Source organism: Lathyrus oleraceus, chromosome 4 (assembly GCF_024323335.1).
Source record: "Lathyrus oleraceus cultivar Zhongwan6 chromosome 4, CAAS_Psat_ZW6_1.0, whole genome shotgun sequence".
Classification (NCBI taxonomy): Eukaryota; Viridiplantae; Streptophyta; class Magnoliopsida; order Fabales; family Fabaceae; genus Lathyrus; species Lathyrus oleraceus.
The window spans coordinates 220,368,798-220,382,019 of NC_066582.1; the positions used below are offsets into that span (position 1 = coordinate 220,368,798).

Genomic DNA, 13,222 nt, shown 5'->3' on the forward strand with positions numbered 1-13,222 from the left:
TACAACGCTTCCACATCACAACCTGCAAGTGAGTGAAAATATCCAACAGTTCCTGCAAAACAGATCATTAGATAAAACCGTGCCCCAGGCGTGTCAAGATTTCAACACTTGGGTCACTCAACCTTCCAAATAAGATTTCAAGCATTCAATCTTATAAACATGCATTGGAAGGAACCTGTATGTCTTAAAATGCAAGATTCTTTATCAAAAATATCTGGATGTTTTTGCAATCACAGCGGTTATGAAAAACAAAAACAAAACTATTTGACTGAATTTGCATTTTATCGACTGAAAAAATGTGTGGCTCAAATGAGCAATACAAAAGGAAGCAATTCCTGAAAAGAGGTAATTGCGCACAAAAGGAAAAATCTATCCTAATGGCAATGTGAAACCCGTGATCTCATCGAGTTCCAACTCAGTTACACCCCATATGTCCTCAGACTCTCCATGCTTTCTGCCTTCTGAACAAGACAATTCTGACTGATCCCTACCGGGTATTATCCATGATGCTTCAACCAAAGCGCAAACGATCATGCTAGACGCAGTTGTTCGTTTCAATCCCTCTTTTGCCTGGACCGCCCTTTCGGGTTTTCAGCCCACCGGGATACCCTTTTTTGCCCAAGTCGCCTTTTCAGGTTTTCGACTTGCCGGGTGTACAATTTTCATTTTATATCCCTAATTTTTGCCCGAACCTTTCTTTCTGTTTCTGGTTCGCCGGGATGCCCATTTTTGCCTGGACTATTTTGTTCTTTTCGTCCAGCGGGTCTATTTACACGAAGTATTTTTTAACTGCGTCCGCATTCACAGGGGATGGAAAATCCTCGCCATCCATGGTCGTTAACAACAAGGCTCCACCAGAGAAAACCTTCTTGACCACGAACGGACCTTCATAATTCGGTGTCCATTTGCCCCTTCAATCGTTTTAAGGAGGAAGGATCCTTTTCAGCACCATATCACCTACGTGATATACCCGAGATCATGCCTTTCTGTCCAAAGCACATTTCATCCTCTGCTGGTATAATTGCCCCTGATAGATGGCTGCTAGCCTCTTTTCTTCAATCAAGCTTTCTAAGTGAGAAAGGCGTGTGCCCCAGCAGACGTACGTACCGCAGTACAATACCCAGGATACCAGCTTCGTACTCGGTCACCATCGTTGGTACATTCCATCGTGCCCCGGGAAGCACTAACTCATCCACCTTATCCTCCCCATCAGACATCATAATCCGTTCGGATTCAGGGTCAGGCCCCTCCTCCGGGATCGGCTACTCTCAATCTTTCGATCAGAGCACCTCGAGATGTCCTCATCAGGGAGCCCAAACTTCATCGGCTGACCATCCTCAATGGGTTGCGAGGTGATGTAATCAGACAATACACCCCTTTATTGCTTTCTGAGAGTATCACAAATCAATCAACATTCTTTTGCACTCTCGCAACCTGTCCGGTCAATGCTGGATTCTCAAACCCATACTCGATCGGATCCATCTCGGAAATCCACAAAGTGGTATGAACCAGCATACACTGTCTCAGTCGGCGAGCAGCCTATGCCAAAGTACATCAAGTTTCCCGAGCAGTGAATGTATTGTTTCACAGTCGGTAAACTTTTTGCTTAGGTAAATTGCATGCTCTTTTCGACAAGACGCGTCATGCTGCCCCAGTACACACCCCATAGACCCCTCGAAGGCCGTCAAGTACAGATTAACAATTGCTCCTTCCACAGGAGGGATCAGAATCAGAGGTTCCTGCAACTTTTCTTTTATTCTTTCAATGCCCCTTGGCAATCATGATTTCACCTGACCGTTTGATCTTTTCTTAACAATTTGAATATCGGTTCACACGTGGCTGTTAGATGAGATATGAACCGTGAAATGTAGTTCAATCTACCTAAGAAACCACGAACCTCCTTCTCTGTTCTCGGTTCAGGCATTTCTTTTATTGCTTTTACTTTTGCAGGATCAACCTCAATTCCTTTCTCACTTACAATGAACCCCAGCAATTTACCGGACCGCACTCCGAACGTGCACTTGTTCGGATTCAACCTCAGTCTGAACTGTCTCAACCGGTCAAACAGCTTGGCCAGATCTACCAAATGCCCCTCTTCTGTTTGGGACTTTGCTATCATGTCATCAACATAGCATTCAATTTCATGATGAATCATATCATGAAACAAAGTCACCATGGCTCTCTGATAAGTAGCACCGGCGTTTTTGAGACCGAATGGCATCACCTTGTAACAAAATGTACCCCACGGTGTAATGAACGTTGTTTTCTCCATATCATCTGGCGACATTTTGATTTGATTATAGCCAGAAAAGCCATCCATGAAGGAAAATACCGAGAATTGAGCTGTATTATCTACCAACACGTCAATGTGAGGTAGTGGAAAATCATCTTTCGGACTAGCTCTATTCAGATCTCGGTAGTCCACACACATTCTCACCTTCCCATCCTTCTTCGGGACTGGAACAATGTTCGCAACCCATGGCGGATAATTAGTGACAGCAAGGAAACCAGCATCCCACTGCTTCTGCACTTCCTCTTTAATTTTCATTGCCATGTCAGGTCGAGTTCTGCGCAACTTCTGCTTCACTGGAGGACAATCAGCTCTCAACGGTAGCTTGTGCATAACAATGTCGGTATCCAACCCTGGCATGTCTTGATAAGACCAGGTAGAGACATCCACATGCTCTTCCAACAATCCTACCATCCTGCTTTCAACTTGCCTCTGAAACGGCCCGGATTTTCATCTCCTTCCTGACCTCGGCGGTGCGTGGAATAACAATCTCAACCCGCTCCTCGGGCGGCTGAATCACCTTCTCCTCTTGTTTAAACAATCTGGTTAATTCCAGCAGATCACAATCTTCTTCGTCTTCTTCTTCAGCAAGATAGATCGGTTTGTCGAAGTCATATGAGGTGTAACCAAATTGTTATCAACGAGATCCGGAGAATTATTTTTGAAGTTGGGACGAGACAAACAAAAGATGAAAAATGAAAATAAACATTGCCATTTTTATTTGTTTTTAAACTGCAAAAATAAATGAAAAACAGGGAACACCGCTTTTTGACTGAAAAACATCCATTTATTAATGATGCAGAAATGCAAATTTAAACATGAGGTGGCCCTTACAATGGACCATTACGTGTCGGGCAACACGTATGGCTTTCATGCAAATAAACTGAAAACAAGAAATAATACTCTTCCAGACGAGTAACAGAGTTGATCTTTTAGGCCTTCCAGCTTCCTGGTACGCACGATTTTATCCACTGATCAATTCCCCAGTCACTGTTAGTTTCTTTACCCACTGCCCGGGTGTAATCTGAATCTTCAGTAATTGCATTCCCCATCGCCTGACCATGCGCCGGCATGGGATTGGCATTAACATTCGGAGATGGTGCGAAGTTAATAGCCTTGGAATCCACCAGGTCTTGGACTACGTGCTTAAAAGCTTTGCAGTCCTCTACACTGTGCCCGGGAGCACCCGAATGGAATTCACATTTGACATTTTCATCAAAATTGGCTGGCCTTTGATCAGGTCCCATAGGCGCCAAAGTCCTCAACTGTACCAGCCCCATATCTTTCAACTTTTTCAATAGGACAGAGTATGTCACAGGCGGCCTGTCAAAATGCCGATCACTCATCCTCCTCCTGACTGGATATCCTACCCTCGGAGACCTCCGCTGAAATGGCTGACGCTGCTGTTGCTGTTGTGCAGGCTGATTGTCAGCTGGAATAGTTACCGCAGCGGTGTGCTGGAAGTAACGATCCCTACTGGGTCCTCTCTGAGCGTAGACCGCACTGATATTACCCTCATTTTTCTTGTGCTGGTCATTACCAAAGAATTTCTTCGGTCCAGATGACGAAGCGTTTCCTTGCATGCTCCCCATCTTCAGCCAGTCTTCAATCCTCCTCACCTTTTCGGCAAGTACTTTCTGCTCTAAGGCGAACTCTTGCATGACACTGATCAGTTCTCCCATCTTCTCTTTCAGCTCGAGAATGTCAGCGTTGGACGGATCCATCAGTTTGGATTTGTACCGGGTGAAGTATCTGTGAGGACGGGTCGAGTGCAAAGGTACAGTTCTGCGAGCACGAGCAATGATTCCTGCAAAACAGCAAACAGGTTAATATGCATGAATGCAACGTCTATCCATATGAGGAAGCTTCTGTCCTTTGATTCTGGTTTCATCGAGACAGATAATATTTTGGCAATAACATTTTGACATCCAGATGTCTCTCAACCAGATTCTCAATCAATAATACTCCCCATACGGCTGGACGTAGTTTGGGTGCAGATGAATGCAAAATGAGAATGATGCAGATGTATGCAATGCACTGGGCCATCCTCCAAGTCCTATGATCATCTGTTGCTCTGAACTACAGCTCGGATCCCTGGACTGATCACAACCATCTGAAGGACTACATGTAACCACAAATCCAACTCAAGGGTTCCGAAACAAACGGAAGACAGATACATCATCATCATCACTGGTCTCTGAGCAGACACACACAACCATCTGAATCGGCCCGGGGAATCCTGAAATAAACGGATCCCCACTGATAAATATCTTGGCCCGGGGAATCCTGAAATAAACGGATCCCCACTGATAAATCACGGACAGCACTCCGGCGTCACAGCGATAATAACCATAAATCCGACTTATAAATATGTCTCTGCATCACGGGTCAAAAGTCACCGTCTGAGCTCATCTGATTATGCATCTGAAAGATTCACCCTCCCCTCACAGGTAAATTCTAATCAGGTCACCCTAAGGCGGATAATAGTCTCGACAATCGGGCAGAGATACTCAATGGGTTTGCCCTTTCGGGTGTGCCATTGTAGCTCTCTTAAAATCGTCTAAACCAAAGATCCGGGAATGATCGGTCACCAGAGTCAACAGCTCAGAAGCAGTAACTAAGCCACCGTGAAATGTTCCACAATGGAAAGCACTATCGACTGAACCTCGTCCGGCTTGTGGTATGTCACGTCGCAACATCATGCCCAACCGACATGTGAGGTACGCGAGACCCACACTAATCCTAGGTGTATACTCGGGCCTGGGTTTTAGCCCCACTCAGAACACCCACCCCAAACAACAGAACCACCTGCAGAGGAAGATGGCAACATGACAGTAATGATGCATGCACATATTTAATGCAAATATAAACAAGGGTTAGTATAATAAATGCAATAAATAAACAACACAAGCAACCAAACCCATCCTAAAGCGCTAGGAGAGACTCTCTTAGGGACCATGGACCAGCATAGGTCAACATGTTAGGGATCCCCAGCAGAGTCGCCAGCTGTCGCATCCTGCGAAAAAACCGGCGAGCCTAAAAATAAAAACACACAGAGCCGCCACTGCGCGTTATTTATCCCAAGATAGGGAAAGGAAACGCTCAGAGAAACCTGGAAAGACATGGTCTCGCGACCAGAGAGAAAAGGTTCGGGAGTCGGTTACGCAAGGGGAAGGTATTAGCACCCCTCACGTCCTAGGTACTCCTAGGGATCCACGTCCTAGAATAAAGAAAAAGGTTGCTAAACATCACACACACACACGGGGAACGCAGGTGGGGTTAAGAGAAACGGGCTCGATAAGGCGTCGCACCTTATGCCTACATATCTTGTCTGGAACAAGAATCAGAGCCACTGTAGTTCGGCTTACGCACGCCAAACAACACAAAACAACACAAACATGCAAGGGTGGCAAACATGGAGCCCGACAACCACTGGATGGAATTACGTCGGCATCCGAACCAAAACACACTCAAAAGGGCAAACATGGAGCCCGACAGCCAATCTTGGGCTTACGTCGGCATCCGAACCCAAAACACACAATCAAATAACAAGTAAACACACGCAAAAAAGAAAAAGGTTGCCCGGAGAGGTCTCGCACGACCCCCTGCCTACATACCTCGTCTGGAACGAGGATCAGGGCGATGTAGTTCCCCTGAAAGGGACTAAATTGCTAACCAGAAACCGGGGAAAGATACACAACTAGGGAGCTGAGACTCGAGCCTAATGTTGTCATGCATCGTTAACCCTAAGTTCGGTTTTCTATCCTACTTGCATAAGCAAACTAACCTAACCAGGAAAGAAGCTAGCACACAAGCATACAATCATATATCATCAAATGAGAACAGGTATCTCAAACAAGCATGTCAATCAGATATCCACATAACACGCACTATAGCCAAACAAGGGGCTCAATCAATCAGGTTTGACTGCCTAAGCAATCGTCTGTACAGGCTGTGTTTGCTCTTAACCTTGCCATTACGAGGCTAAGGTGAAGCAGATGATGGGATGAAGTGAGGATCAGACCTCACAGCTCATATCCCTAACCAGGGAGAGCTGACAAATGAGCATGGGTCCAGAATGGGGGAACCCTTCTATACTCAGAGACTCTGACACAACAGATCCTGGGCTTTTGATCTCAATGCTACAACCATGTAATGGGAGCAAGGAGACGACTCAACTGAATAGTGGGGGACAGGTTGCTTGTCCCTACCTTCCACCAATTGCCTTACTTGAAGGACTTTTCCTGCTTGGGCTTAAAAATAAACATACACAAGCATTGCCTCTTAAGGAGGACTTCAGACAATTTGCCCGGCCCGGTAACAGCCGGGTCTCCAGACTACATGAAGTCAAGAGGACTTACCTCAATGCAAGTTGCTTAAGCAACGCAAAGCAAAAGTTCACAAGGAACTGAGCAACTAAAGTACCTGGAAACAATCAAACTCAGTCAGTATTCAATCAGACAAACTGTACAGCAAACAATCAAACAGTTTAAACAATACAACACAAAGCAAGCTCAAGGCTTAAGCCCAAGCTCCAACACCTACAAAACAATGTTATGTTAGTGTACAAACATCCACAACATCAATTAAAATCAACTTGTATCATTCTCCATGTACATTATGCTTTTGATCCTGAAAAACCAAGCAAACATTAGTAACTAGACCACTAGGCCAAGCCTAGGGTCCAAAAGCAAGAAAAAACTCAAAACAGCAAGGTATTCATCATCCAACATCAAATTATCATCAAACACAAGCAAACATCATTGGTCTCATGTTTATATCATCCATCATATTCAATTCATGCACAAAACAATCCATATTGGTTCAAATGAAACACCAAATATACAAACAGAAGTATTGCATTCAAAGCCATGCCAAAACACATCAAAAAATCTCAAATTAAATACACCTAAACAGGGGATAATCAAGGTCTACCATGTCAAATTTGAGCTCAATTGGGCAAATGGAACCATGTCAATGAAAATCAACAAAAACAGACACAATTTCATGCTTCAATTCACAACATCAACACATGCTTCCACTTCAAAAATTCATATCTCATTGAAAACAAAAAAGAAATGGATGAGACCAAAACAGGGAGGTCACACAACGTGTCTAGTTCATGCATATCAAATTTCATGGCCATACAATACAATATTAGGATTTCCCAATCAATCTACCAACATGTATCACATGAGCTTGCAATTTCAATCACCAGAAATGAAAAATCATGATCAATTAGAAAAGGCAGTGAAAAATTCTACAAAAATTCATACAACATCCTAACATATCAACAATTCACCATGCCAAATTTCATTCAATTCTAACATGCATAGGTTATCCAATTAAATTCAACAAGTTGACATCAAGAGGTGTGACACAAATTGTCACACCTAAGTTCCAGAATTTGCTGCTCTCTAACCAGGTATCAAAAATTCATGAAATTTACATATAAATAATCCTCAATGAGTCAAGAACCACCACAAAAATTTTCAGCCATTTATTTTACATTATGAGAATTTCATGAACCAAATGGTAAAATGTACAAAACAAATGACATAAGTCAAAAATCCGTAGGCCAATTAAACTTCCACACGTGCAAAAATTCCACAAAAATCATAATCAAATTCTACACATTACAAGGAGAACAATGCAAAAAATCTCACAAAATTTGGACTGTTTTTGAATTAGTTATGAATTTTTTAATATGGAAGAAAAATAAAAAATGTGAAAAACAGTGCGCAACAGTACCACAAACATCAACAGCATGTCAAAAACGCAAAATGAAGATCAAAAGCCAATTCTGGAAAATTATTTCAACATTCATCCATGTTCTTCGCATGTTCATCATCAAAATCCAGCATGAACAAATCATCATCAAATTCAACAATCCATACACCGTTGGAAAGATCTCTCAACACACATCATGAATATCAACCTAATTTTCCCTAATTCTAACTACACAGCATGAACCGATCAAAACGTCCTTTAAACATCAAACTTCAATTCCAGATCTCTTCCTTAATACTCAACCAAAACACACGATTCAAGCTTCATCCTACTCTACACTAGGAGATCTATCAATGCCATGTGTTAATTTCAAGAATTGGAAAATTCGAGATCTCACCTTATGAATGTGTAGAAGTTGCAATCGCGTGTTTCAAGATCCACAAGATGAAAACAGAAGTTGATTGAAGCTTAGGAAGATGATTGAAAGAGGTTTTGCAGCTTCAAAACAGCTCCAGCTTGAAGAATCATGAAATTGCCATTGATGACCTTGAATGCCACAGTCCAAATTCAGCAAGCTTTGGCCACGAGGTTGTTGAAACAGTTATGCACAATCACTTGTAGAGTGTAGATCCAAGAAGAATGATAAAAAATGATGAAGAATTGGATGAGAATTGATGAAAAATGTATGATGAAGTTTGGAGAATTTGAGAGGTTTTGGGAGGGAAATTCTGTTATGATTCTTGGAGAATGAAAAATGTCTTCTCAAATTCTGTTACAATTAGTGATTTGTACCAATGCTAATCCACTCTACTAATCTCAATTAGCAAATTTGAAGTGAAATTAGTGAAAAATGAGTTATGTGAACAAAATCTGGAAAATAACTAACTCAACAACCAAAAAACAGCCTCACACAGTGAAAAACGCTCAAAAAACTGCATTTTCGCGCGAGCGGTCGACTCATAGCCTGCTATGCGTCGACTCGAAGCCTGCTATGCGTCGACCCGAAGCCTATGCGCTGACCCTATGCGTCGACTCAAACATGCTATGCGCTGACCCGTGGTCTATGCGCTGACCCTATGCGTCGACCATAGGTCAGCTCATAGCAAAATTTTTTTTTTTTTTTTTTTTTTTTTTTTTTTTTTTTTTTTTTTTTTTTTTTTTTTTTTTAAAGAAGAGGAGGGCAAATTTTGAGATGTTACAATGAGAGAGAATGGTGGTGAAGAAGATAAGGATGGTGAGATAATGAGTGAAAATCTGATTTTTGGTTTGTGGTTACTGGGTATAATGGATGGTGAATGGGTTTAAATGAGAGGTAGGGTCCACAAGAGAGAACAAAAAAAATCCAACTTTTCAAATTCGCACACCTGACACGGGTTGTATCAAGCACCACGATCGGCCGTGTCAAGCATCTATTGACTTCCAAATTGAAGCCTTGCTTCAGGGCTTCTAACACGGGCCGTGTGACAGGCCACAGATGGTCGTGTCAGGCATTTGTAATTCCTCCCTTATTTTTTTTCTACACTCCCTTCAGGTCTCCTAACACAAGCCATGTCAAATGAAACGGGTGGGCGTGTCAGATGGCTGGTTCCTCTTCAATATTTTTTCTTTTCTTTTTAAAATTTTGTCTTTCCTCCTGGTACAACTTCCTTCACTGATGCTTGTGAAAATTTCTCATTCGCTTGAGTGCCTCCTTTCTCTTGTGCAAGGCAATGTGCATACCTGAACAAACCTAAAACACCCAACAAAAACAAAGACAAAAATTTGAAATAAAACATGTTGGTTGCCTCCCACAAAGCGCTTCATTTAACATCGCATGGATCGACGGTCGTCCATCTTATCTGGTAAGATGAACATCATCTACCAGACCACTCTCTTGTCCTTGGTAGTATGGTTTTAATCTCTATCCATTCACCTTAAAGGTGTCTCAGTTTGCTTGATTTTTGAACTCGATTGCTCCACGCGGGAACACTTTGTGAACCAAAAAAGGTATGGACCATCTTGACCCCAGCTTTTCAGGGAACAACTTCAACCTGGAATTAAACAACAAAACCAATTGTCCCTCCCAAAATTCTTTCTTCTGAATTTTTTGGTCATGCCATTTTTTTTTTGTTCTTTGTATATTTTGGCATTTTCATAAGTCTGATTTCTAAACTCTTCTAACTCATGTAGTTGAAGAATCGAGATTCACCAACTTTTGAAAGATCGTAGTTCATGAGTTTGGAAGCCCAAAATGATTTGTGCTCTAGTTCGAGCGGCAAATGACATGCTTTACTGTAAATCAATTGATAAGAGGATATACCTATTGGGATTTTGAACGCTATTCTGTATGCCCACAGTGCATCCTCCAACTTTATTGACCAATCTTTTCGAGAAGCACTAATAGTCTTTTCCAGAATCTGCTCTATCTGTTTGTTAGATACTTCAACCAACCCACTCGTCTGAGGATGATAGGGTGTGGCAATCTTGTGTTTCACGTTATATTTCCTCAATAGATTCCCCATCAACTTCTTTGTAAAATGAGTACCTTTGTCACTGATTAATGCTCTTGGTACCCCAAACTTATAGAAAATGTAGTTTTTGAGGAAATTGACAACCACTTTAGCATCATTTGTGGGCAATGCTACAACTTCTACCTACTTTGACACATAATCAACAATGACCAAAATGTAGTGCTTTCCAAATGAAGGTGGAAATGGTCTCATGAAGTCTATTCCCCATACAGCAAAAACTCTACCTCCAACATAACATTTTGAGGCATCTGATTTCTCTTTGAGATATTACCCGTTCTCTAACATCTGTCACATTCCTTCACTATGCTTTGAATATCCTTGAACAGTGCAGGCCAGTATAACCCAGACTGGAGGACTTTTGCTATTGTTTTATCGCCACTAAAGTGTCCTCCATATTCTGAGTTATGCCATGCTTTGAGGATGTTCCTTTGTTCTTTCTCTGGAACACACCTTCGAACCAACCCATTTATTCCCTTTTTGTACAAGAACAGTTCGTCCCACAAATAAAACCTGCAATCATGCAAAAAACTTTTTCTTTTTGTTAGAATCAAAATCGTCAGGTATTATTCCACCTACTAAATAATTCACATAGTCTGCGAACTATGGAACACCATTAACATCTAGGATTCGTTCATCGACGAACTCATCCTTGATTGGGTGTTTCTCCTCTGTTTCTTCTATCGGGGACATCCGGGATAAGTGATCAGCAACAGTATTTTCACATCCCTTTTTGTCCCTGATTTCTAGATCAAACTCTTGCCGAAGTAGAATCCATCTCAACAACCTTGGTTTAGATTCCTGTTTAGCAAAAGATATCTCAAAACAGCATGGTCAATATAAACAATTACCTTTGATCCTAATAGGTAAGACCTGAATTTGTCAAAAGCATACACAACCACGAGCAACTCTTTTTCAGTGGTTGCATAATTCATTTGGGCAGGATTCAACCCATGACTTGCATAATAAATCACATCCAAGAGCTTTTCCTTTCTTTGTCCTAGCACTACCCTATTGCAGTATCACTTGCATCACACATGATCTCAAACAGGAGAGACCAATCAGGGGAAATCACTATAGGAGCAGACACCAACTTACTCTTCAAGATTTCAAAAGCTTTTATGCACTTTTTGTCAAAAAGAAAAGGTGTGTCTTTCACAAGCAAGCTAGTGAACAGTTTGGCGATATTTGAAAAGTCTCTGATGAACCTGCGGTAAAAACCTGCATGTCCCGAGAAACTTCTTATACATTTTTCATTCACCGATGGTGGTAAATTAGCTATTACCTCCACTTTTGCTTTGTCTACTTCTATTCCTTTGTTGGAAATTTTATGTCCCAACAATGTTCCTTCACGTACCATAAAATGGCATTTCTCCTAATTTAGGATCAAATTTGTTTGCTGGCATCTTTCTAGCACAAGAGACAAGTTAGTTAAACAATTATCAAGAGAATAACCGAAAACAGAAAATTCATCCATAAACACTTTCATATGCTTTTCAAGCATGTCAATGAATATGGATGTCATACACCTCTGAAATGTGGCAGGTGCATTGCACAATCTAAATGGCATTCTCCTATATGCAAAAATACCATAAGGACATGTGAAAACGATATTCTCTTGATCTTTAGGGGCCACTGCAATCTGATTGTACCCCGAGTATCCGTCAAGGAAATAATAGTAATCATGATCGGCCAACCTTTCCAACATTTGATCAATGAATGGCAAAGGAAAGTGGTCCTTTCTTGTTGCAATATTCAACCTTCTGTAATCAATGCACACTATCCAACTTGTAACAGTTTTTGTTGGAATTGGCTCATTTTTTTAATTTTTTATCACAGTAGTTCCTCCCTTCTTCGGTACCACGTGCATTGGACTAACCCACGAGTTATCGGATATGGAGTAAATCATCCTCGCATCCAACAACTTTACAACCTCTTTGTGAACCACTTCTTTCATAGATGGATTAAGTGTTTGTTGTGGTTGAACCGCCGACTTATGATCATCTTCCATCAAAATCTTGTGCATGCAAACTGTCGGGCTAATACCTTTCAAATTCTCAACTGCCCATCCAATAACACTCTTGTATTTCGTGAGTACTTGGATGAGCTCTTCTTCTTGAAAACTTTTCAAATAGGAATTGATAATGGCAAGGCACTTCTTTTCAGCATCAAGAAACTCATACTTCAGATTCTTAGGTAGTTGTTTCAACTATACCCCCTTTTTAGGCTCTTGGTTATTTTCTGATGATTGGGGTGGTCTTAAATCTTCCCACCGGTGTGGTTTAGATCTAGTCCACTGAGGTTGTGCTTCCATCATGGCTAGCACTTCTGACTCTCTCTCATCTTCATTACTTTGAAAAATTGACAAGCTCAAAACACGTTCTAAAGGTAACTGTGGTGTTTTCATTTCAAATCCTTGAGAAATCACTTGATCTATTACCTCTACAGTGTGACTCGTTCCCACACCATCTTTGTATTGCATAGTGTTCTGAACATCAATTTTCAATTCTTCATCATAGACTTTAAGAGTCATTGTTCCTTCCTCTATGTTTATCATACACCTTCCTGTTTCTAAAAATGGTTTGCCCAATATGAGAGGGATCTCCTCATCTTCAGGCATCTCAAGAATGACAAAGTAAAATGGAAACAAAAATTTATCTATATTTACCAGAACATCTTCCATATTTCCATAAGG

General features: G+C 41.4%; 1 protein-coding gene across 2 annotated transcripts; it reads right to left on the bottom strand.

Annotated features, from left to right (window-relative positions):
- Nucleotides 1-3,159: 3,159 nt before the first annotated feature.
- Nucleotides 3,160-9,014, bottom strand: LOC127135365 (uncharacterized). Of its 2 annotated transcripts, XM_051062097.1 has the most exons (3): nucleotides 8,418-9,014; nucleotides 6,652-6,715; nucleotides 3,160-4,097 (listed from the first exon to the last, which is right to left on the bottom strand). In XM_051062097.1, the coding sequence occupies exon 3, from the start codon at nucleotides 4,012-4,014 to the stop codon at nucleotides 3,223-3,225; it is 792 nt and encodes a 263-aa protein (XP_050918054.1). In that variant the 5' UTR covers nucleotides 4,015-4,097; nucleotides 6,652-6,715; nucleotides 8,418-9,014; the 3' UTR covers nucleotides 3,160-3,222. The 2 variants fall into 2 exon arrangements, with proteins under 2 accessions (XP_050918054.1, XP_050918055.1); XM_051062098.1 differs by lacking the exon at nucleotides 8,418-9,014 and having other exon boundaries at nucleotides 6,652-6,722.
- Between the last annotated feature and the right edge of the window lie 4,208 nt (nucleotides 9,015-13,222).

Coding starts and splice junctions, on each gene's coding strand:
- LOC127135365 (XM_051062097.1), bottom strand. CDS start 4,014: ATGGATCCGTCCAACGCTGACATTCTCGAGCTGAAAGAGAAGATGGGA.